The sequence below is a fragment of the Squalius cephalus genome (assembly GCF_949319135.1).
Source record: "Squalius cephalus genome assembly, chromosome: 16".
In the NCBI taxonomy this organism is placed as follows: Eukaryota; Metazoa; Chordata; class Actinopteri; order Cypriniformes; family Leuciscidae; genus Squalius; species Squalius cephalus.
Genome location: NC_137137.1, coordinates 19,738,725 through 19,763,351, shown reverse-complemented (window position 1 = coordinate 19,763,351; position 24,627 = coordinate 19,738,725). Strand labels below are relative to the sequence as shown.

The 24,627-nt window shown below is 39.9% G+C and overlaps 1 protein-coding gene across 6 annotated transcripts in view; it reads right to left on the bottom strand.

Annotated features, from left to right (window-relative positions):
- Window positions 1–24,028, bottom strand: part of ep400 (E1A binding protein p400) — a 33,920-nt gene extending 9,892 nt beyond the window's left edge. For 2 of the 6 annotated variants that reach the window (XM_079897121.1, XM_079897122.1), the window contains exons 1-32: window positions 23,828–24,028; window positions 19,626–20,977; window positions 18,498–18,605; window positions 18,201–18,285; window positions 17,706–17,825; window positions 15,451–15,842; window positions 14,802–15,107; window positions 14,492–14,677; window positions 14,156–14,296; window positions 13,532–13,610; window positions 13,388–13,446; window positions 13,227–13,284; window positions 13,055–13,144; window positions 11,334–11,447; window positions 11,000–11,187; window positions 10,687–10,864; window positions 10,421–10,557; window positions 10,049–10,218; window positions 9,097–9,271; window positions 8,845–8,981; window positions 8,563–8,749; window positions 8,316–8,485; window positions 7,717–7,907; window positions 4,578–4,739; window positions 4,305–4,448; window positions 3,023–3,105; window positions 2,646–2,944; window positions 2,359–2,561; window positions 1,596–1,765; window positions 1,133–1,329; window positions 938–1,049; window positions 383–688 (exon numbers count right to left, since the gene is read on the bottom strand). In XM_079897121.1, the coding sequence (XP_079753247.1) occupies window positions 383–688; window positions 938–1,049; window positions 1,133–1,329; window positions 1,596–1,765; window positions 2,359–2,561; window positions 2,646–2,944; window positions 3,023–3,105; window positions 4,305–4,448; window positions 4,578–4,739; window positions 7,717–7,907; window positions 8,316–8,485; window positions 8,563–8,749; window positions 8,845–8,981; window positions 9,097–9,271; window positions 10,049–10,218; window positions 10,421–10,557; window positions 10,687–10,864; window positions 11,000–11,187; window positions 11,334–11,447; window positions 13,055–13,144; window positions 13,227–13,284; window positions 13,388–13,446; window positions 13,532–13,610; window positions 14,156–14,296; window positions 14,492–14,677; window positions 14,802–15,107; window positions 15,451–15,842; window positions 17,706–17,825; window positions 18,201–18,285; window positions 18,498–18,605; window positions 19,626–20,945 (6,267 nt within the window). In that variant the 5' untranslated portion in view covers window positions 20,946–20,977; window positions 23,828–24,028. Of the gene's footprint in view, window positions 1–382; window positions 689–937; window positions 1,050–1,132; window positions 1,330–1,595; window positions 1,766–2,358; window positions 2,562–2,645; window positions 2,945–3,022; window positions 3,106–4,304; window positions 4,449–4,577; window positions 4,740–6,742; window positions 6,944–7,716; window positions 7,908–8,315; window positions 8,486–8,562; window positions 8,750–8,844; window positions 8,982–9,096; window positions 9,272–10,048; window positions 10,219–10,420; window positions 10,558–10,686; window positions 10,865–10,999; window positions 11,188–11,333; window positions 11,448–13,054; window positions 13,145–13,226; window positions 13,285–13,387; window positions 13,447–13,531; window positions 13,611–14,155; window positions 14,297–14,491; window positions 14,678–14,801; window positions 15,108–15,450; window positions 15,843–17,705; window positions 17,826–18,200; window positions 18,286–18,497; window positions 18,606–19,625; window positions 20,978–23,827 lie in introns of all 6 variants that reach the window. The other 4 variants (XM_079897120.1, XM_079897123.1, XM_079897119.1 and 1 more) reach the window with 3 other exon arrangements.
- Between the last annotated feature and the right edge of the window lie 599 nt (window positions 24,029–24,627).

The window sequence follows — 24,627 nt, the reverse complement described above, 5'->3', positions numbered from 1 at the left end:
AAATGTATAGTTTAAAAGTGTGGGGTCAGTAAGATTTTTTTTTTAATGAGTACTTTCATTCAGCATGGATGCATTAAATTGATCAAAAGTGATAGTAAAGACATTTATAATTTTACAGAAAGATTTCTATTTCAAATAATACTGAAAAAATGTATCACGGTTTGCACAAAATAGTAAGCAGCATAACTATTTTTAACAAAAATAATACGAATTTTTTCTTGAGCACCAAATCAGCATAGTAGAAGGATTTCTAAAGGATTATGTGCCACTAAAGACTGGAGTAATGATGCTGAAAATTCAACATTGCAACAATGTTCAAGGCATAAAAACATGTACAAGGTCAAAGAAATGTTCAAGAAACATTCATTTTCTATAACCTCACCTGCTCCATCACTGCCGCCAGCTCCTCTAACTGAGATGTCTCCTCTCTCATCCCCTCCTCCACATCAATCTCTTTCTGTCCTCCTACTTCCTCTTTATCACTTTTCACATCTCTGTTTACCTCCGTCTTCTCCTCCTCATCTTCATATTGGGTGTCCAGTCGGATGGTATTCAGGGCCTGGATGTAGGGTCTGGCCACGTGAGGGGGGATGGATTCAGATGGGGAGGGCTCCTGGTGGAGGACCACAAACTCTTCCACTTTCTCTCCAGAGCCAGCCTCTACCTCAAACAGGTCCTGAATGGTGCGCTATGAAAGGCCAGCACATATTCATAATGTGAGCATTATGTGGCTTGTGAGAGTCAGGCTCTGTTCCCAAACCTAGTGAGCTACCTCATTGTCTACTTCTCATGTAGGTCACATCCTGACTGAAATGTAATCCCATAACTTACTAGGTTTTGAAACCGTCCCTCAATGTAAAAGATGACAGTAATCACATGACCGTAAAAGTGCAAGATTGGGTGTACACGAAGTCAACGGCAGTACATGTGTGTTTACCTGAGTTAAGAAGGCCAGAGTGTAGTCCATGCCCTGTGCAGCTACCTCTCGTATAAGGTCTTTAGTGCCATTCTTCAAGAGCTTCTCCTCAATGGAGTTCCCGCTCTCCAACCTGACAGAGCACAGTGTCAGTATAAAAGCTTTCAAAAATAAACCTGACAAGTAACTTAAATTGAATTTGTCCATCAGTCTGACCTGTATATGTGGATGTCTTTGGAGCGACCGATCTTGTCACACCACTCCTGCGTGCGCATGTCCATGCTGGGATTTAGGTCTGTGTCGTAAAACACAATTGTATCTGCGTCAAACACGTGACCCATGGCCGAGCAGCAGCGATTGGTCAGGATGGTGCAGAAGATCTGTCTGTTGCGGTTAAACCTTTTGACCTGCACCTGAAATCAAACGGGACATGAAAAACAAGATAAGTTAAGTATTGCATTTTCAATACAAGATGACCAAGATCACATAGTAATAGTGTTTAATTGATATGTAAGCATCTTTTGAGGCTCTGTGTGGAACTAAATCAAAAAGGCAGCGAAGAACACTCAATGATATGGCCTTTCAATTATAGCCCAGACACCACTACAGCCTCAGTGGGACCAGGACTTAGCCAGAGCAACAGAGAGTAACAGTGAATATATTACTCCAGGTATCTTACCCGTCTCTCCTCCAGTGACAGACTCTCATCCAGCCGTACATAGGTGAGGTGATGGTGGTCTAAGAAGGCCTCCAGTATGTCTAGCATGCTAGCCATCTGGGTGAATATCAGAACTCGTCTGTTCTCGATGCTCAGCTTCTGCAGCAGGATGGACAGCGCTTCTAGTTTTCCTGCAATCAGATACAGGAACATTACATCACATCAAAATGAATACCATTATAACGGTTTTATTTTATACTTTTTTACAGCTGGTTGCAGCCCAAGATTGCCAAGCCATATATATATATTTTTTTTTTTCCATGGCATTCTGTTATTGCGGAATTATCCAAGTTGGAAAGGAAGACACAATCTGACAGTTTACAACAGGGTAAAATAAGCTGCAAAAGTGGGCCAAACTTTATACTGATATTTATGGATTATAAAGGTGACTAGTATAACACACACTCTACCGGTCAAAAGTTTGGGATTGGTAAGATTTTTTAAGTTTTTGAAAGTAGTCTCTTATGGCTCACCAAGGCTGCATTTATTTAAGCAAAAATACAGTAACAGCAATATTATGAAATATAATTACAGTTTAAAAAAACTTTTTTTAAATGTAATTTGTTCCTGTGATGCAAAGCTGAATTTGCAGCATCATTACTCCAGTCTTCAGTGTCACATAGGATGGATAGAAGAATATACAATTATATGCTCAACTAAATATCAGTAGTATTTGTAAAATTAAAATCTGAAGGAAAAAGAGCTGAGGTGCTGCTGTGCATACCTGAATCCATCTCAAGCATGTGTATATCAGGGAAGCTGGTGACAGGAGGACAGGCTAAGGTCCGGATCTCTGCGTTGTGTGGAGCAGACACTTCCTGTAGCAGGCGCCTGAATGATTTTTGTGCTATACTGTAAAATGGTGGAGGATTAGACGCATACAGCTGAGGGGGTGGGGCCACAGCAGCGGGAAGTATGCAGGAGAACCTAAAATATAACAGGAAGCAGAATTAGATCACGAAAAGCTCACAAAACTGCGATTCACAAAAGAGTTCATCGTCAAATCCAGACCTCTTCAACAAGATGCATGCTGCCGCCTCCTGCTCCGTGTTGGAGAGAATCGCTGAGCGGAGTGGAGCCACTGTGGACACGTATGTCTGCTGAGCCCTGATGCAACTGTCTCTGCCAACCCAGGACCAGCGGGAGTGCTGGGGAGCGGGGAAGGCCGGTGGAGGGCGTCCCTCATAAATGCAGCAGCTTTTGATTAAGTCTGAACCATACAGAACAGAGCGCGAGGACCGCCGTTCGTTCGCATGAAATAAACTAGCCAGACGCTCTTTCAGCTGCCTGTTTCTTTCCTCACTTGACTCCTAAAGAGACAGATACAAGGTTCTATTCAACTATTCAATGGACCTCATTATTTCCTTTAACATGTCTTCCAAACTTACCTGTGTTGTGGCATTAGCTGAGTGTTTAGCGTTTGTTTCCGTGTCTGTGGTAGCTGGAATGGCTGTGGTTGCCATGTTGGTTGCTTTATGGAAAAAGGCAGAAAGAGAGCTTAAGTTTAAATGATCTAAGACAGCAGTAGAATATCACATATTTATGTCAGTGGTTCTCAACCTCCAAACATTTGGTATCTCTGAAAAGTCCTGAATGTGGTCTTTACAGGACACCCAGGATGTGACATGTGAAATGTATGATGTCAGAGAAATTCACTAAAATATAATGTCCACTACAGTGGACAAAAGTCTATTCCTGGGTCCCAGGAGGATATTTAGGTCAGTGGTTCTCAACCAGGGGGCCGGGAACAACTAGCCGGGAACAACTAGCCGGGAACAACTCACCACACTTTCAAAGGGGCACAAAATGGCTTACATTTTTTATTTGACTGATTTTGAAAATGTCAAGAACTGAAATAAATAATAAATACAATAAAACTTTCATTTTTAAAATTTCTATAAATATAATTTTGCCTAGCAACGTCAAGCTCTAACATATTTAATAAGGTAGAGTTACAAAAAATACAAGAGTTGCATAAATACAAAAAAAAAAGTAAAATAAAAACTAAACAAAAAAAGTAAAATACAGCAGTTAAGATTATACAAGATACATTTACATATGACAAAAATTCTAAAACTTTTTTAACTAAAGTTTTTAAGTGAGCTTACTACATAAAAATGTTGTCTACTTGCATTTAATAATCAGGTAGAAATTGTCTATTAGTGATTAAAATTTTTTTTATTTATATACAAATAACTAGAAAGGTCATGTAAATTAATTGAGCATTAAGAGGGTAAACCCTGAAAAACTGAGCTCTTGAAAATTTTGGAATTATGTAATTAGATTATTTATTTTAGTTTTTTGCATTTTATTTTCATTTAGCACAATTTGTGAGGAGAGAGAGGAATGGAATCATTCAGGAAATCATTTTACTATAATTTTATGTTAGATTATACATTTTATTTGTTATCTTTTAATTATGCAAAAAAAAAAATTTTTTTTTTTTTAATATATAACCAGTCCTATTTGCTATAAATAACAACAAACAAACATTGAAAACAAGTAGCTAAAAGCAGGCACCGGAACAACAAGTTGCAGAAACATTTTAACCTACATAGATGTCATTTAAAATGTCCTTTTGTTGGCAAAAAGGTTGAGAACCACTGATTTAGGTGATGGTCGATCACTATTGAGAATAACAGTCAGCTTTAGGATGGAACAGTGTCTCACCTTGTGGTGTGGAGGTGGCAGGGGGTGGTGTGCCTGAGGAGTTCTGGACAGGCACAGCCTGGGGCACGGTAGGCATCACCATTGGTGATCCCTGTGGCCTGAGAAGAGGCTGTCCGGGGGCTGACACAATCTGCAGGATGTTGCCTAATGCAGACACATACATATATAAGCGTCGCATTAGGCCACTGAACACACATAAAATCAACTGGCACAAGTGACTGAACATGGCAATGAAATGAGACAGAGAGAGGATGAACACGGGCTGGACATTACCGAGTGTACCTTGGAGCTGCAGGGGCTGGCCGGTGGTGAGCTGCCGCAGCTGACTCGGGGACAAGGTGAACTTGTTTCCCTGGAACTGCAAGGTCACAGGGGTCTCTGGCTGGGTGATGCGGCCTTGTCCAACTAACTGAGCAACCTTCACCACATCTCCACCTTCAGTAGGGAAAAATTACTAATGTTAAATTACAGTGCAAAGCAGCTGAAAATTTCTCTGAGAAAAACAAAAAAAACATTTGAGTTAGTTTCGGGGTGAGCACGGAAAGAAACATGCGTGACCAGGGTGTGTTAAACGAAAGACACTTACACAAACAAAACCTTACAAATAAAAACCTGAAACAAACAAACTGAAATCAATCTGACCTGTTTAGCAGAGCGAATAAAAGTGGGTGCAAATCTTTGTTCGTGTAAAAGGTTTTCCATGTAACAATAGTTACATGTGACATGGGGAGCAGCACCCACAAGCCTGATGCTCTTTTCACCCACAGAAGGACAATAGCCGTGTTTACACTGTCGGGCCAAAAGTGAGCGTGCTAGTGCGTGCCATGGCCAGTAGCGTTTCCACTGTCACTTCCGTGGCTTGATAGTCCCACATCGGGGATTCCTCTAGGTTAACAACCAGGGGTTTTTAGCCCGCCAAATACCTTGGTCCAAAGCTGGCCAACTGGGGCTTGAGGAGTGGCCATGAACAAAGGCAGAGTTTATCGGAGTCAGGAGATGGTCAACACCGCTGCTCATTTCCCATGTTTTTATATCAAGCTACCAGCTAACAAAAACTTTTAAGACATTGAAAACAATTTTTAGCTCTAAACTCACTTTCAGACACCAGCGAGTGTATGAAATAATTTCTGATTGCAATTCGATGGGGATTCTGATCACAGTATGATGCAGAAATGTATTTATATGCAATGCTAAAGGATACTTATGCTAATCATTGCCATTATAAATACACATATGATTAAGATTAAGAACAAAGACAAATCATATGCATGTATTTATTTGGTTTCATCTCTCTCTTCCCTGTGCCGTTGTTTATACCGGACTAATGCATCCACATGGCATAAATTACATATACTCCGGTTACTCATATAACTCCTGTTCTCTGTCTGTGAGCTCCCTCTGCTTTAGCTGAAAGGATAACAGTATAGTGAGACAGGAGAGATGTCATTCTTACAAAAGAAATGTGACATAAACATGATATTTTATCAATATTGTATCACAAATAAACAGAAGCAGGTGCAGCTGAATAAGTATGCATGTTCTCTTTTTATGTGAGATAATGATAAACACCAGTTTGATTCAGAATGATTGATGTGCACTCTGACAGTAATTTATTCATTTGTGTCAGCTGCAACATTTTTACTTGTAAATCATTCGTCAAATATCGAGTCTTAAACTCTTTAAGCAAAGACCAAACGTTCACTTCTGTGAAGCTCATTTTGCAATCAAGCAGTAGCGCTGCGGGGCTACTGGTACGACAGTGGAAACGCAACTTGATTTTGGCCTCGTGGCTCAAGGTCTGAGGCTATTGGCCCCACCCAGCTCATTTTTAGCCCTAGTGCGCCCTGGCCCAACTGTGGAAAAACGGCTTGTGAAATAAACGGCTCTGAAGAAAAGCTGCACTGAAACGATAGGGAGGCAAAACCATATTAGAAAGCTTCTGGATCATCCTTCAGCTGAACTGCACAAAAAACAAAGATTAGTCATTAAAATGCAGAACGGAAACCAGAATAAAGGGAAGGGAATAAATATGTCAAAAAAAGAAGTGAAAAACTGGAGGCAGCGGGTGCAGTCCGGAGAGAGATCTGGTGGACTCATGCTTGTTTACGAAGGGTGAGGAGAGAAACCACCGTAGGTCATCTGCTGAAGCCAAAGATATTTACACTTCAAATCAGACTGGAGATATGCCAGCAGACACGGTGTCGATTTGTTTGCAGACACACTATGGGTTGAATTTTCACCATTAGTTTCTCTGTTGGAGGTCTGTATGAAAGCTAGCCCACTTCAGCAGAGACGTACCGTTGTCTCTGATCTTTACTCAGGTTGTTTACTGCTGTGCTTGAGCGCATGATAATAAGGAAACGTTTAAGTGCAGGTGCACAAGGGAGAGTGCAGAGGAGAGGGCCGATCTGCTGTCGGTGATGGGGAGGGCCACTTACTAGGCAAGCGTGCCTGGGCCTGGGAGCTGAGCACCAGCCTCTGGGTTACCAAACTGGGCTGGAGGGGGTGGGCGGCAGGGGCGTGAGGGGTCACAGCAGGCATAGCAGTGACCCCGGTCACACCCATAGCCAGAGGGGTAGAGGGGGGGTTAGGGGTGGCTCCTGATAAGAGTGGTCCTGTTGAGCTTTTGATTGCGGAGGCTAAGGAAAAAGAGGTGGAGTTAACAATCTCAACAGACCACTCAAAGTGAATGTAATTGGGGTGGAAGATTAAAGAAAATCTGTTATTTGGGACATACAATCAATGTTATATTATTTATTATATTATACAGATGTTTGTTGAGTGGTGCTTGCCACAATGCTAGAAAGTTGCGCACGGATAAATTGCATTGCTATGTGATTGCTTAAAGTCCCCATGAAATCAAAATGTATGTAAAGATGCAGCGTTTATAATAAATGATTTATCCGTGCGCATTATTTATGTTAAATACCTTTGTCCTTCTATTCTTGCAGTGACATCTCTTCTATGACGATGTGTGCAACTCACATGAGATAACAGCAATTAACAAACAACAATGATCCAATCAATTTCCAACTGACAAATATAAAAGAAAAAAATAATACAGTAATTTCCATTTCATGCCGACTTATAGTTCAGGATTGTTCAACCGAAAATGAAAATTCTAGGGATTTCAGCGAAGCCTCAGAAAACATCACTTATGATATATTAGTTTAAGTAATTAACTAACACCAAGATCAGAGATGGCAACAAATAACACATAAAAAAACATGGAAATAGAGATTCCTAGGAACAAATAACTGACATGAGCATGTTTTCTGGGGAGGAGACCATCTGCATCAAAAAGCATCTGCAAAAATATCATACCACTTCGCAAAAACTTGCAGATAATTGCAGACTTGCAGTTATGGGTCTAAGTGTGGGAACACGTTTGTGTAAGAAGTTAGGATCTTACCCTGTGCGGAAGTGGTTGTGGTAAGAGGTGATTTGCCCCTGGGTTGTGTGCTAGGAGCAGCAGTAACAGGGTTGGTAGTAGTGGTGGGGGCAGTAGTCACAGCAGTGGCACGAGGGGCTTGAGTGGTGCTGCTAGTCATGGGAACAAGACGTCCCTCTGGTTTAGTCCCATACTGCACTGGCTGGAACAACCTGAAGTTACAAACATCCAACAGTCAGCATCAATTCATCTGGTCCTTTCCTGTGGTACATTGTCATCTCCCCATCATACATGTCATAATATGTTCAATAAAAACACAAGTAATATTCACTACTATACCACGTAAAAAAATACCAATGTATTAAGAAATATACCCATTATATTTAACAAGAACCAGTTCCATAATTACATCATTCTAGGAAGTGAAATTATTTTTGGTGAGAAAACAATTGCACCAACATCAGTATTAACACTGTATTGTGATATTATTAGGTTTGTCTCATTTACAAACATTATGCCCTGTTATTACTGTAGGGGAATTTACAGCTAACCACATCATGCTTGTTCACATTACAGAATTCATTATGATATGAGAGTGGTGGGTCTTTAAGAATGGACACCTCATAGGTTTGATCTTGCATGGTCTGGGTCGTGCTGGTGGGTCACGTGCACTGTAGATCTCTTCGATCAGCTGTTTGGTCATTCTGAGTTTTGGCAGAGCCTCCTCTGCCTCATAACGAGTCAACTTGCCCTCATTACTAATCAGGTCAAACAGTGACACATCTACAGTCTGGAACAGAAAATGGCCTATTAGTCAACAAACATATTCTATCTTGCACAGTCCATGTGTTTATTTCTCTTGCTTACCTTCCAATGGTCCTGCTGCAGTGCGGTGAGCAGTAATGATGGGGTGTTGTACTGAAGTGGCTGACATATGTAAGAGTTGTGTGTGTCTCTGGGTTGGATCAGGTCTGGATGGTTGCAGATCTTCTGCAGCTGCATAAGAACCTCCAGGACTCTGACAAAATGTCCTGTCTTTAGAGCCTCCTGTGCACTAGAGGGCAGTAGAAAAACAGAAAACCACTCAAAATGGATGACTTGGAAATGAGCTGGTTAAGGTGTGTTTGGCTGAGTGTGTCCTGTACTGACCTGGGCTGGATAAGGATGTCCTCGTACATGCTCTTTTGCCTCTTGGACAGACGGCACTTGAGAATGTGCTCGTACTTCTTGGGCATTTGCTTCTCTACATCTCTCTTGGAACGACGCAGGATGAAGGGCTGAATCATCTACAGCAGAAAGGAAGAAAACAAAATTATGCCCGTGGTGCTCGTGAAAGGTAGTTAACCAAAGGCACAACATCCTGTGTTAAAGTCACCAGAAACAACTTCCATCAGGCCTCACCCTGTGCAGTCTGATGACCAGTTTGTGGCAGTAGTCCTGGTTCTGATCGGTGCCGGGTTTGATGGGGAAGCTGAGGTATGGGTGAGTGATTCCAGGCAGGAGGAAGTGGATCATGGTCCATAACTCTTTCAGAGTGTTCTGCAGAGGTGTGTTGATTAAGAGGATCCTCTGCTGACTGTTGAGAAAATCATATAAAAAATTCGAACTTTTACAATATATCTTAAATAGTAAGGATGCACCGATATGAAGATGCAAATAAGCATCTAATTATTTTTTTTATGTTAAGGCTGATAACAGATAAATGGATGATATTACATTTCTATAAAATTTTGCCTACAATAAAATAAAATAAAAACTAAAAGCAATCAGTTTAATTTAGTGTGTGTAATACTAAATTAAAATGATTGCTTTTAGTTTTTATTTTATTATAAATATTAAATATTAATAATACTTATATGTGTATATACTGTGCAAAAGTCTTAGGCATGTTAATACCCCCCCCCCCCCCCCCCCCCAATATAGAAGAAAGGGGGGGGGGGGGGGGGTATTAACATGCTTAAGACTTTTGCACAGTACTGTATATATACACAAGTATTATTTTTCGAATTAGCTTTTATTTTGATATTTTCGGTTTACATTTTAATTTTAGTTTAAGTTAGAATAATTTTATGTGCTTTTGTCCTTTTTGTTAATTTTTTTAATATTTCAATTTTGCTTTGATTTTTGATTTCAGTCTGTTTTTTTAAGTTTTTAATATTTATGTTTTAGCTTTATTTCAACAATTGAAAATTTTTACGGTATTAGTTATAGTAACAATTACAGTAACAACAGCAGTTAAAATCCAAAATCCAAATGTACTGTAAATATTTTCTCAAATGTAAAAATCTCAAAAACATGACATCAATAGATACCAAATGGAAAATTGTTCCAGTGTTTTGGCATGTTTCCTAACCTCTTTATGTTGAAGATGGTCTCCCAGTGTTTCTCAGTCATATTCTTGATGAGCTGCACCTCGTCCAGCACCAGGTGCCTCCATCGCCTCCTCATAAAGTGAGACTGATCTTTCAGCAGAAGCTTGTATGATGTCACACACACGTGGAAACTGTTGGGCTCACACCACCTCTGCACACATTAGACGACAGTGGGAAAGTGAGAACAGACAACAGGGAAAAAAAGGTGCCCACTTCATAACCAAAAATTTAAATGACCTACCAACTCATTTGAAAACTATTTTCGTGAATTATCTAATGCAAAAAAAAAAAATGCTCTGACAACAGGGCTGGATTTACAGCAAGTCTGGTATGTGAAAGTACACGGTTCATACCAATCTCTTGTGTCTGCGCTGCCTTCGACTGCCGAGGTACAGCAGTATCTTCAGTCCAGGACACCAGCGTTTGAACTCCATTTCCCAGTTCAGCAGCTTACAGGTCCTCACCACCACCAAATGAGGCCCCCAAATACCTGCAACACCCACATGACACCAGAATGTGTTGCATTTTATTCTTAAATTCACCAAAAAAAAAAATTCTGACACCTTAAGGAAACATTTTTATTATCTATAAATGTGCTAGAAGTGGCTGGTGGTGGTACCCTGGTTGCAGGCCAAGTGAGCGAAGTAAGCCACAGTCTGTACAGTTTTGCCGAGACCAGTTTCATCTGCCAGAATGCCGTTGAGGTTTTTGCGGTAGAGGTTTGCCAGCCACTCCACCCCGACCTGCTGGTACTCTCTCAGAGAGCCGTGCAGCAGAGCAGGAGGAGAGGAACGACTCTGAGATGAAAAGGGATAATGAGTCATCAGACAATCAAACACAGAGAGCCCACTTTGAATTAAACAACCACTCAATTGAATATTTAATCTTCCTGTCTAAATCAGTCCCTGTGAGTAACAGCGTAAGTGACTCACAGTTAGAGTGGTCCTGGCGCTGCCTTTGGGCAGAATCAGGTCTGTTGCTGCAGCAACCTCAGCGATATCCTTAGTGGGCTTCCCATCAGGGCCAGAAGCCATCCGCTCAGCCCCACGGTACTGATCCATACTCAGCAAAGAGTCTATTAGCACTGCATCATGTGGACTGTTCAATGGAGAATTCATGTCTGAACAGAGAACAGCATAAAAAAAAAACTGTTACTGCAACATCAAATCAATACACTGTCAAAAGTACTGATTTATTTGAATATTTTTGTATTTCAGGGCTTCTATTGAGAATGTATGAACAATTGCTTTAGTTCTTAAGACAAACCATCAGCTTCCTCTCTGTCTTCATCCTCGCTCTGGATGGAAGGCTGCGGCCACTCAAAGCCCTCGGCGTAAGCACCAGCGTACTGCTTCACCAGATCATCCAATGGCACTTCAGCTACAAGACACAGACACATAGTTTATAGTAGTGCAGCGCCCTTTGATTTCCGCGATGCGGAAAACACGGACAGAATCCTGAAATTCGGTCATAAAATTGGAATTCACTATATAACGCGGAATTTCACGAAATTTGTCAAATCCTGGATGAATAAATCAAAAGTAGGTCAGTACACTTAACTCGAAGTGCGATATAGACTAGTGTCTGTGAGTATTAAACCACAAAGACTATTTAAATATGAATCCTGCATGTTCTGAGTGTATCTTTGTCTAATTTAATTTACCACACACACACACACACACTGAAGCATGCGTGACGCTCGCAGTGTTTTCAGCCTCTGCCGCCTCACTATATGAGGACATGAATGCATGAACTTCTCCAGAGCCGCTCTTAGAGTCACTTCACAAGCATTTTACAGTTTCATTTGAGAAAAACTATTGCATATCAAACACACAGAAACTCAAATGTCTGTTTGAAAGTTCGGTTTTATAACCTGCAGAAATTATGACAAATACATACTGTTGTACAGTAGAATTTAGCTATGTCTAAATGTAATAATAATAATAATACGAACTCAAAGTTTTAATAATAATAATAATTATTATTATTAAAACTTTATGTTTTAAGGAATAATCACACCAGGTTTTAGCTCTAAGAGTAAAGCTCTGTTGTGCAGCACTTTGTTTGACAAAAAAGTTTGTTTAATTTCACGATTAAAAGATTCAAATTAAATGAATGTTTTATGCCTTCATTTGATTGCCAGAAAAATTTAAATACACAACACAGAATTTCAAAAAAAAAAGAAAAGATTTCATAGAATTGATTCTTAAATCATTGATTATGAAAATGTGATTAAACCGTTCAAATGGAATCCATAAAACTTAAAACATAAAACAGAATTTGGTCAAAAAATAAGAAATAAAAAAAGGAATTTGAGGGGAAAAAACTAATTTCATAGGGCCCTAAACATGTATTTTTTATTTTTTTACTTTTCATAAATTATTGTTAAATTGTATACGTTTCATGATTTAAATCATTAGACATGCTTTCTGATTACTAATTTTTTATTTAACCATTAAAATGGGAGCCCAAAAAAATTCGAAAGGAAAAAAAAGAAAAAAAAGGAATTTGGGGAAAAATAAAACGGATTTCATAGGGCCCTAGTAGTAGTTGTTCAAGTTTTCAGTGGCTGATAACTAGAGAACGAGCTTGCCTTGGCCAATATAAACACGTACACAAAACTCCAGGAACTTAATTTTCTCTCAAAATTCAATCAAATTACTCAAAAACATTGATTAAAAATAACTTAATTATTAGCTCATAAGAAGTTGCACACAAAATTCCTGAAAATCATTTAAAACTTTTTTTTTTAATAAATAAAAATAAATTAAAAAGGCATTGCCAAGTATACAAATAGATTTATATAACTGACCAATGCAGCATGATCAATGACCTTAAAAATGCCAAAAAGCAGCTATATATTTCAGTCAATCGCTAAATATGGAATACTATGTATTCGTCCATAGTCTGATATTTTTCCAAAATATTAATATCAAAATTTATTTCCGTTCAAAGACATGACCAAACGTCTGAGATGTAAAACTTGCCTTCTTTTGTTAGATCGGCCAGCTCGGCTTTCTGATCAGCTGCACCCTCCGTAGCCTCCTGCTCTTCTATTGTACTTTCCTCATCTTCAACTGCAAAAGAACAACAGAGCATTCAGCAGCGTGCACACAGACGCGCACACAGAAGCTAACTATGTAGAAATGCAGTATGTACCCTCTACATCTGACAGCGAGGTGCTTGACTTTCTCTTGCGGGATGGGCCAGTCTCCTGCTTAAAGGAGTAAAAAGAGATTTGAAGATTGTTGTGGACAATGAGAGGATGAGTTAAGCAGCAATGAGGAAGGATCTTTGAGAACTCATGGAGAAGATCTTACCGCTTTACTCTCTTTATCTGATTTCTCTCCGGATGACTGGGCCGGTTTAGCACAATGACCTGTAACAATACATCGTCTCTTCTGAATTAATAAACTCTGACAAACAGTTAAGACAGGTCAGATATAATCATTACTTGACCTCACCTTTACTTGCAGCCTTCTGCAGGCCGAGAACTTTTTTCTGTTTGTCATAGATCTCAAAACGCAGCTTGATTTCCACAACCTGTGGTAAGAGGGAAAGAAATCAATTATTCACGTTTTTACATTACATTGCACTTCTTATCCATTGTTTTTCAATGTAAACATGCACTAGACGGAAGTGTTTGACCATTGCGCTCGGGTCTCATGTCTTTTGCAGCGTCTCGTCCATAAGATAGCGTTCCAAAAAACGCAGCGCCCAATAAGAAATAAAGCTCAACTTTTAAAAAAGGCTTCTCTAGATTTTGCGGTTTTTTTTGTTTTTTTCACTGACCAGAGCCTTGTTATTTTTTTCTTTTTACTGCAAAGCGCATTCTGTGTGAATGACCCCTTAGAAGTGTTATGAAAAATTAGAAATGTTGTCTTGGCAACTTACTGAAAAAAAATGTGTTTAAAGTACTAAAATTACTAAAACAAAATCAAATCTTAATTAAAATATATATAAAAAAGCACATAAAATTAAACTAAAATTATAGAAATAAAAGCTCATTCAAAATAATAAATACTATAATAGTATATAAATAATAAAATAACCAAAATAATACTCGTACCAATAATAAGTAAATGTACCTGTTCGATGTTGGACCAGAAGTAGTCAACCCCACGGGCGATGGTGCTGGCAATGTGCCGCAGCCTCATCTCCTCCTCTCTCTTCTCGCGTTCCTCCACCTTCTTCTGTTCGTCATGGTAACGTGCACATGTGCGCACAAGCTACAGACAGAGATGACATTGAACTCAAAATCAAAGCAGAATCTTAGCTTGCTCTATAATTAATTGTCACTGTCACTATTACATGTGGCCGAATGCATTGAGGTGTTACCTATGCTAGGAGTCACAGAGCAATCGGCTCAATTAATACTGTCTGAGACATTGCTAATATCGGAGACTGAGTGCGAGTCTTCTCACCTTCTTGGCAGCAGCAATCTTCCAGCGCCTTTCCTGGGCAAAGTCAGCCGCCATCCACTGCATCTCCTCCAGGAGGTAGTCCCAGTGGGATTTGGGCCTGCAGGCCTCCTGCAGCTTGGGTAAGCGGCTAGCTGACCACTGGCCCTCTTTACGGAGCTCTGAAATGCGCTGGTGCACGTGACTCTCCTACAATGCAATGTAACAATCTTGTTTGAGATATTATAGGCAGCATATACAACAAAGTAACCTATTTTTAGCTGATATTAACATATACCGAACATATTAAAGATCATATTGTAATTGTTCTCACCAACTTGGCTTGTTCTGCTTGCTTGTCCTGAGAGCTTTCCTGCGAGTTCTGCCCGACCGGATTCTGACCCAGCCCAGACATTTTCAGCCCGGTGGTGCCATTCGTGGAAGCGAGTTTGGACTGGGCAATAGAGGAGAGGCTGGGGCCAGTACAGGGGGTGCGGACCGGGACAGAAGGGTGTGGGGAGGGTAGAGAGGACGGGGATGTGAGAGGAGTAGGAGACATGGCAGCGTTGGAGAGAGAGTTAGACATCAAACGCTGGGCAGGCTGGGAGGAATCTGATCCAGGACGAACAAGCGTCACAGTCTGAAAAAAAAGAGAAGATGAAGTGTAAATAAATCTACTGTTGTAATAGGGCTGTGCAATATACTGAATATTCATGATATATTCATAATGGTTTTGCTGACGATACAAAATTGTGAACATTGTGATGATTTTATACCACTTTTTAGTTTCCAAAAGTGTCATCAGGCAAATTTCACAAATTGTTTGACAGTCCAAAAGCTAAAGAGCCAAATCACAAACATGCCCATCATAACACACTTTTATTACTATCACAGTAAGCAGAACAAGCTTTTTCAAACTTGGAAGACATACTTCTCAATGTGGTTAGTGAGGTTTTCTTGGCACATTTTTTAAGCGTACTCACTGCCTGTCCAGGCTGCATGACCGACTGCTGCATCTGCTGTTGCTGCTGCATCTGGAGGTGGAGTCCTGACTGCATCTGCTGAAGCTGTGCCTGCAGCTGTGCGTGTGGGTTAACTGGAGCCAGCACAGCCCCAGTACCCTGAACCTTCACCTGGAGCTGACCTCCAGACATCGGAGCCTGCTGGTCCACCAACATGGCCTGACCCTGGGACAGGGAGAGAGGCAGACCCCCCATGGGGATCCCACCCTGGGGTAGGCGGCCTGGAAGCTGCGGGGGTGGCGTGTGAAGGCTGGCGGCATTCTGGACCGGGGGACCTTTGGATGGGTCATACTGTTGCTGGTTCTGTTTCTGCCCACCAATCTGGACTGTTTGTGGGGTGGGGGGCATGCCTCCTGTTTCACGGGGCAAGATGAAGGAAACAGAGTAGAGAGAGGAAAGAGAGGAGAGACAGATAGAGGGATATGGGAGGCAAGGAGGAATTCCAAAGGAAAAAAATGAAGAATTTGAAATCATATATTGTCTTGTCTGTTTACCTGAAAGGCCCAAATTTTAAAAGTGACACTTTATATCCAAACAAACTTTCTCTTGTTTTTAGATAAAGTGAAAGAACATGTCTGAGTCATATTTCACACCCAAATTCTACTTTGCTTTTTAAAGATTAGTATTTGAATTTACATTATTTTTGACAATTAAGAACATTTCAACTCCATTTCACATTACCTTAATGTCAGATTTTATTTAAATTGTATTATGTGGCATTTAATCATAATTTAGGCTATATAATGACTATGTAACATTTTAAAATCTTTACACATTTTCTTTACACATTACAGCCTGTGATAAATATATATCTGGTTCTTTATGGTTCTAAAAATGTATTTTGATTGTGGAGTGCAATAGAACTCTATAGCAATAGACATTTTACCCATTTATGTTTCAACCAAACTTTTGATTTTATGGGTATGATGTTATGAGTAACCAGCAATGTGTTACACAATGCTGAAGAAAAGGGATCATTAATGAAAAATACAGATCATGTCACAATGACTAAATAACAAAACTCAAGGTAGATTTACATGTTCTAATAATGGAAAATTAGAACTCGTAAATGTGAAAATTAAAATACTTCATTCAATGCTTAAGAATACTACTATGAAGAACACAACTAATCATGCATTACCACTGATCTATCCTTAAGTGGAAAAGTCTAGATATTAAACGAAACAAAAAAAAAAAAAAATCAAGAAAACAAAATAAAAAATAAAAAAACAATAAAAAAAACAGGAGAAGAACTCAAAAGAAGGAAAGGAAATGGACACGACTGAAGCACTGACACATTTCATGAACATGCATGAAAGCAGGTAATGTCTGAAACATCTGCGTTAATACACGTGCTAAACAACAGCAAAGCAGAGGGTATAGCAGAGGAATGACAAGGGAAGTTTAGCACACAAGAAGGTAAAGCCCAGCTGTAAACACAAAGTATCTCCCTCTTTTAGCATTTCATCATGAGAAAAATTACCAACTACAGCAATGTTTTCAACTCCGGAGCTTTCTGAGGTTAATTTGCTTGTTTATAAGAGCTTTCCTGAGCGCCACTATCGGCTCCTCACCATCAGGTCATGAGGGAATTTTATGGAAACCGAAGATGAGGGTGGGAACTGAAAATATGATGACGATAAAACAAGGAGAAATTAAAATAACTTGCTAGATGGAGGGAACCAAGATTGAAAATGCACTGAGATTCCAATTTGAGAATGCAGTGAGTTTAGGGAAGTGAAGGAGGATCTTTGTAGGATCAGGAGAGGAGATGTCAACTATAAAACCGCAGAACTAAAAGGAAAACAAACACGGTGTGAAAGAGGACATCCCAGTAGAGAGGACAGTTTGGGGCTCATCATCTGATGAACCATGGATGGAATCAGAGATGCCATTATGGCGAAGAAGAACGTACACAAATGAGGTGAATGGCTCAAGGAACTAATGAGCAAATCATAAATGAAAAAAAGTGATGTCTTCCAAATTGATCTTCAGCTGTATCTTCTGCTCAGCTGTCCCTTTGATGGTTAGCAAAAGATTTTGAGATGAGAACTGAGACTGAACTGAGTCCCAACAAGTGGATCACAACTGGTAGATGATGCTTGGAAAAAAAGGTGGGATCAACTTTGGGAACTCTGGAATGAACCCTGACCTCCAGCAGCATTGAATAAAGGACACAAGAGCGGACCTGGCCCGAGACGCAGCGGCGCTCCTACCTTGCGCTGTCGGCATGAGCTGCTGGAGGGGAACGCCGGGAGATCCTAAAGCAGTTACAGCGGGGTGTTGGAATATCATCCCATGCCGACCCACTTCCATCCGGGACCTCTTAGCCTGATCTGGGATGCAAAACACACAATACCCTCAAAACGCAAAAGACCTCCCTCCCAAAAAAATGAGATATAGAACAAGAAAACAAAAAGAAGGAGAACAAAAAAAAAACACAAAAAAAAACACTTGGCACATGGCAATGATGTTTGCACACCAGCAGGAAGCTGTTGGGAAGCTCCGTTCCCTGTTTTCTGGATTACAGGCTTCAAACACAGAGCTGGGAAAAGATGCCGGAATACTGAGTAAGCAGAAGCAAATTGGAAGGGGAGAAAAGGAAACTAACAACAGCAAACAGAAAGGCATAAAACAAAAAGGGGGATAAAGAACAAAGAAAACAAAAGAAAACTGGCCTCCACCTTCGCCCTGCGTCAACGTCGCCCTACCTGCTTGTGCCATGGCCTGCTGCCGTTTGAAAGCCTCCATGTCCACAGGGTTAGAGATGCTGCCACCTGCCACCCCGACATGAGTCTGTGAGATGGAAGACAAACCAAAGTGAGTCTCATTCACACGGAGCAAAAACAGTTCCGTTAACCTTAACTAAAATCTTGCCTAATTATGTCTAATGTCACAATTCTCTCAAACCACATGATTAAAACGCCCTGTCATACTGAGTGTTAAAAATATTTGAAATGTTCTGAATGAATCCTCCTTCACAATTCCAGTAAGGAAGCCTCCATCACCTGGAACTGCTGCTGACCGGAGAACGCTGCAGACACGTTGGGTGGGAGTTGTGTAGCTATAGCAACAGGAGTCACCGTCTGCCCATCCTTTCCAGTCACTACTTTCACCTGAGAGGTTGTCATAGAAACAGATGAAAGATACAAAGCCACAGAAAAAAACATCCTGATGTCTGCAAAAGAAATAGAGAACAGTTCTCTACAAAGAAAAGTTGTTTCATGGGTCAGAGACATGATGATCATTTTGATCATCTGGATCTATTAATTTAGTCAAAAATACATAGATTTCTAAACATTTATTTTGATATTATTGGGGGAGATGTCAGAGTGATACAGCCGTCTTGATATCCTAATGAAGAGAGAAACCATCCTTTAAGGAATACTATTCTTTAAAATGATTTTTTTTGTAGTTTGATACACATTTTTTCTTATATGTTTACCATTTTATAATGGTAAACATATATAATACGATATTAATATTTGGGAAAAGTCTACAAAATCATGTCATGTGATTTGACCAATAAAAGCAAACAAAAAACTGGAAATTATATCATAGAGAGGACACCTGAAGAGCTCTGTGACTGTCTCTTAGGTCAATAATCCTCTTAAAATATCAGAAATTTGACCTTGTTATGGCGGTGAAAAGGCTGTAAAATGTCATGTGTTGCGAATCCCACAAATTTCACAATATTACTGTTTTTTTAATCAAATAAATACAGCCTGGGTGAGCATAAGAGACTTCTTTCAAAATATTTTTACTGACCCCAAACGTTTGAAATGTAGTGTATGTTTTCTTACTTAAAAATATACATTTTAAAACTGTTTTAAAATAAAGAGTATGATGTGTACACACTCACATGTATTCAAAGTTTAAGGTAAAAACGAGTTTAAGGTCAAATTTACTTGATGGTTACACCACATGATGCCTTTTAAACTCCATTACATTTAAACGTTTCTTACAAACAGTATAAAAGTTTTTCGAAATGTTTTATAAAATATTTTTTTGGACACAATAAAAGGTTGTGTTAAACCTTTTTATCACTGTTATAAGTGAAACCAAACTTATCATTGAGACTTACACAAAGAAAAGTGCATTTGAAAACAAAGTAAGAGCCCAATGCATTCTTTTACCTCATCATTAATGACCTCGGACTGCTCTTCCTCCTCCTCTTCATCTTCAAGGTCAAGATCGTTCTGCCTCAGGTAGGTGAAGAGAGGCACACAAGGCTTTTTCTTGAAGGCAATGTAGTCCATCATGTTCCCTTGCAGATGCTGCAGGAAAAAGAGCTCTATCAGGTACTCCTTAAACACCTCCTTCAGACTCTCCATTTTCTTCCCATGATGCTCCAGACACTGCTTCCTCAACTGTGCCACCTCTGGGTTTGAGGGCGCAATCTCTTCCAGTTTTTTCGGCTGCATCTTCTTCATGCTGGTGGGGGTCATGGACTGGCTGGAAAGGCCCTGGGGAGGGTTGCTCCTGGATGGGCTGGAGGGAGGGATGGAGGATGGGACCCCGAAAGAGGGCGCCGCAGATGCTCCCACAACGCCTTGCACAGTCTTCTCAAAAATCATGGGTCGTGCTAATTGGCCTTGGATGATGCTACTGATCTGAGGAGGCAGATTGGAGGTGGTGATATGCCCAGGGCTGCCTAAAGTCGGGAGAGCAGCCCCTGCCGCAACCGGGCTCTGCGGGCCCAAATGGTGTATGGTGCCCCCGGTTTGAGAGTGTGGCTGGGACAGGCGTCTTTCTCTGATGGCCCCCGTAGTCCCAGGTGAGGTCAGCTGAACGGGTCCTGCTGTGGTCGGAGTCAGCTGAGCCAATCCTGCTCCATCCTGGTACACAAAATGGGCTGATGGGCTACCCAAGTTGAGCTGCCTAACCATAATCCCTGCCTCCACAAACCGCGTCGGGCTTTGACCGCACACTCCCAGAGCCGACACAGGAGCGTTCGGCCTGGGCACAGCCTGTATGGGGACCGGACTGTGCTGGGTGGGACTTTGAGGCTGTAGGCTTTGGGACAAGGGTGACGTCACCTGGATGTAAGACGAAGACCCAGGCTCGAACCTCCACTGCTGGGGCTGATGCTGAAAGCCAGGGGACGCCGGGCTCTGGAGAGGCAGGGAGGCGAGGGTGATCTGCTGGTTCCCTGGAACCATTGGTCCCACGTTCTGTAAAGTGATGTTCACGTTCTGGCCTGTGACCGGACTCCGACTCATGATGATTTGATAATTGGGAGACTGTGGCGCAGAGGGACTTGCAGATGGAGCAAAAGATGTCACCGGTGACTGGGGGTGATTGGCATTTGCTGGCTGTTGCTGGGTAACCGGCATGGGCTGCTGCTGCTGTTGGGACTGCTGTGGTTGCTGCTGTTCTTCTGCCTCAGATCCAGTGAAGGACTTTGTTCTCTGAAGGTTCCTCTGCACATTTGGTGGGCCTCCTCCATGGTGCATTTCGTGCCACTTTTATTGTATTAAAAGACACTCTGTGGGGAGACAACAGTGCAACGTTTCTATCATGCATATATTTGGGCAAAGATATAGAAATTAATTAATACTGAACCTCAAGGGAAACAGCCATTAATAATTTGTAGTTCAAACCCAGGCCAACTAAAGGGACAGTTAATTAAAAAAAAAAAATTCTGTCAACAACATTTACTCAACTTTATGTCATTTCAAAACCTCATTTTACACATAAATAACAGTATGAATATATTTTGACTGAAATCAAAACTTTGATACTCCAAAAAGTCCAATTATTTTAAACATATGCTTCAACATGCTTACTTGACACGCGGGAATCAATGTGCAACAAACAATGGTGTTTATGAAAAAAAGCCTTAATTAAATCTGTTCATCTTAAAGTGATTGTGTCTCATCAGTAGCCTTTGATTCAACCACTTGAATTATATACTTTTACGATGTCTTAATTTGATGCATGAACTTTTAGTGAAATGGACTTTCAATGGAAGGACAGAAATATCTCAGATTTCATTAAAAATGTCTTAATTTGTGTTTCTAAAATGAACAAAAGTCATACAGGTATGGAACGACATGAGGGTGAGTAATGGCAATTTTTATTTTAGGTAAACTATCCCTTTAATATGCCAATAATTAGTCTTCAAAGATTTATCATCATCATCATATAATAAACCATGTAATAAACCAAGGTGCTACCTTACCTTGTGTGAATTATTAAATCTACCAACAGTCTTGTCAATGGATAATAAACTAGCCTATTTCGGTTTTGAGTAAATATTTTTTGTTCAATTCTCTGTAGTAGTGTCTATACTATACAAGAACTATACAAGCAAGTATATTAATTTATAAATGTTTATGGGACATTCATTTTTACCCTTTAAATGTAAATATACTGTATCCATACACAGTACATTTCCGTAAAGCAATATACACATACAGTGTATAGGCTATATATATATATATATATATATATATATATATATATATTAGTAGGATACATGCATCCAACTTTGTTCATGCATACAGTATACTCCTGTAAAACAATATAAAATGCAAATTATCACCCAGCTCAAATCTGCTAAATGCGACTATAAGACATGAGGATATAAAAAATGTTCTCTATAGCTAAAACACTAAACCCCAGTCTCTAAACCAAATGCTCAGTGGCCTAAACATGTTTAGTCAAATAAAATCACTCTTTTGCCAAAAAAAAAAGTTCTGGTAGTTAGACAGTAGACTTTTTGATGACAGTAAATTAACATTTACATTTATTAATTTAACCATTTGTAAAACTCTAAATACATTCTCACTTACTAAAACACATTTTTACGAACAATGGATGGAAACTATCTGAGAAGGAGAGGAGGAACAGCACATAAGATGAGGACATGAAAGAGCAGTGTTGTCCAGGCCGGATCCAGCCTTGACAACACTGCTCTTTCTTGTCCTCATCTTCTTCCTCTTCATCCACCGCATCTTATGTGCTCTTCCCCCTCTCCTTCTCAGATAGTTTCCATCCATTGTTCGTATCAACATTCAGTGCACCTGTGTCACCTGTGCAGTCTGAGCTGGCCTGTATGTTGTACAGTTGGTTTGATCACATCTTTAGAAACGAGAGTGAACAATTTCGAGTCGTTGTGTGTAAACAATGACAATTGTGTGCAAGGGACATCAATGTTAGGGTTAGGGCATCAATGTCGCCTTTGTCCTGAGGCCGGATCCAGCACAAAGACGTGATGCTGAGGCAGAATGAAACTCATACTGACCTTGCATTTGCAAAATGCTTTGGATTTGGAATAATCTTTGACCTTTTGCAGTTGGGCTAGTGCATTTTTACCATATGCAAGTGCTGAATATACAGAAATTCAATAATACTAGGCTATACAATATTCAATACAATACTATACTTGCAGTACATACAGTATACAGTATTTTCACCTTACTAAATTGTGATCACTATATTTTAAGTAATTGTACAATTTGTAACTACATGATCCAGATGCTGTATTCTCCACTTTTATTTTATTTGTTGTAGTGTCTAATGAATGCACTGTAGTGTTTATATATTGACTGACCTGTGTATGATCTGAAAGCTTTGTTTGATTTTGCCAGAAGAGTCAATGGTTTTTAAATGTAGTTTGAAATTTTGGTTTTGTGTGTAAAGTTGTGAGAAAATGGGTGAAGCTATCAAGAAATGTGTCTCAGGGATTGTGAAAATGTGTTTTGTGAATATCTTAAATAAAATTGACTTGATTTGACTATTCGATACTGAATCGATCAGTCACTACAACCCGACCACCTCTAACAGAAATTCACCATGGTAACCACAGCTTACGATAAAAATATCACATTGTTGTTTTTACAGTAATTTTACAGTATGTATACTAGCCACAAGCCATTGTATATAAAAAAAAGAGATATTAAACTAAATGTGAAATAACTGACAGATTCTTAATGTTTGAATCAGACCCTGTATTAACTTATGCTTTTTCAATAGTGACTGTGGTATTTGGGGGTGAAACATAATTCCCACGGTATATTTTAGCAAGGAATAAAACCCACTATGGGGTTGACAACACTGTGTTTACTAGTAAACCCCTCTCTGCTCTCAGGCTGACTGACATATAGTCAGCCACAGCCTAACACAGCTAACAAACCCACCCACTCTTCTCGTATCAGCAAATAGCTATTCTGATCCAGTACGAGCACGTGCAACATACCCGTGTGCATTCTTTAAGTGTGTGTAGTGGTGTGGTTTACGTGAGCATTCAAAGCAGAATATGTGTGAGTTTCCGCTCGCGGAGCATTAACGTTAGCTCGCCTGCTAAACACAAACATCAACACGCGCCACTTACTGTACAATCGCCGTCCCGCGCTCCAACCATCCACTGCAAACTCTACCCTCAGTATCTAATTGACAAAACACCTGTGGGTTTCCACTCTCACGAATACACAGTCAATAAAACTGTTATTAGCGTATGACAGATGTTTCTGTGTGAATCATGGCGATAGACTGATTATTTTTTTCTTTCTTCTCCGAATACCCGGAAACACTCGACTGAGAGCGTGACGTTTACTTGACTGACGGGCTGTTGTCCAATCACGACACAGAAAGAAAGAGCAGCGTATGCGCGAGGGCGGGACTACCGTAGGTTTTGCTTCCCTTCGTACCTCACCTTGCATGGATAATGAGTATTAATCATGTAGTAGAATTTTATATATACACAGAAATATATATAGGTGAAAAGCGATTTTCTGCACATGTATATACCTTAAACACTGACTACGAAAAAAGTTCTACTAATGTTTAAAGGCTTTTCGTAATATATTTTCAAATGAATCAACATACACAGAGTACATATAAAAGTGAAATTTATTCGAATACACACACACACACATACCACATGCATTCTGCTCTTATTTTTGGCTTCTGCAAATGGAAATAAAAAGACAAAAACATCAGAAAACACATCATAAATACTGTAACAACATATACAAAAGAGTTCATTGTCCTCAGTTTAACATAATTATTATTTTAAAAAGTTTCATGTGCATAATTCTACCATACATTTCTGACTAAATGCCTTAAGAACACCTTGATATGAAAAAAAAAACACCTTTAGAGTTATTGCCATCGGAAAATGCAAAAATAGTG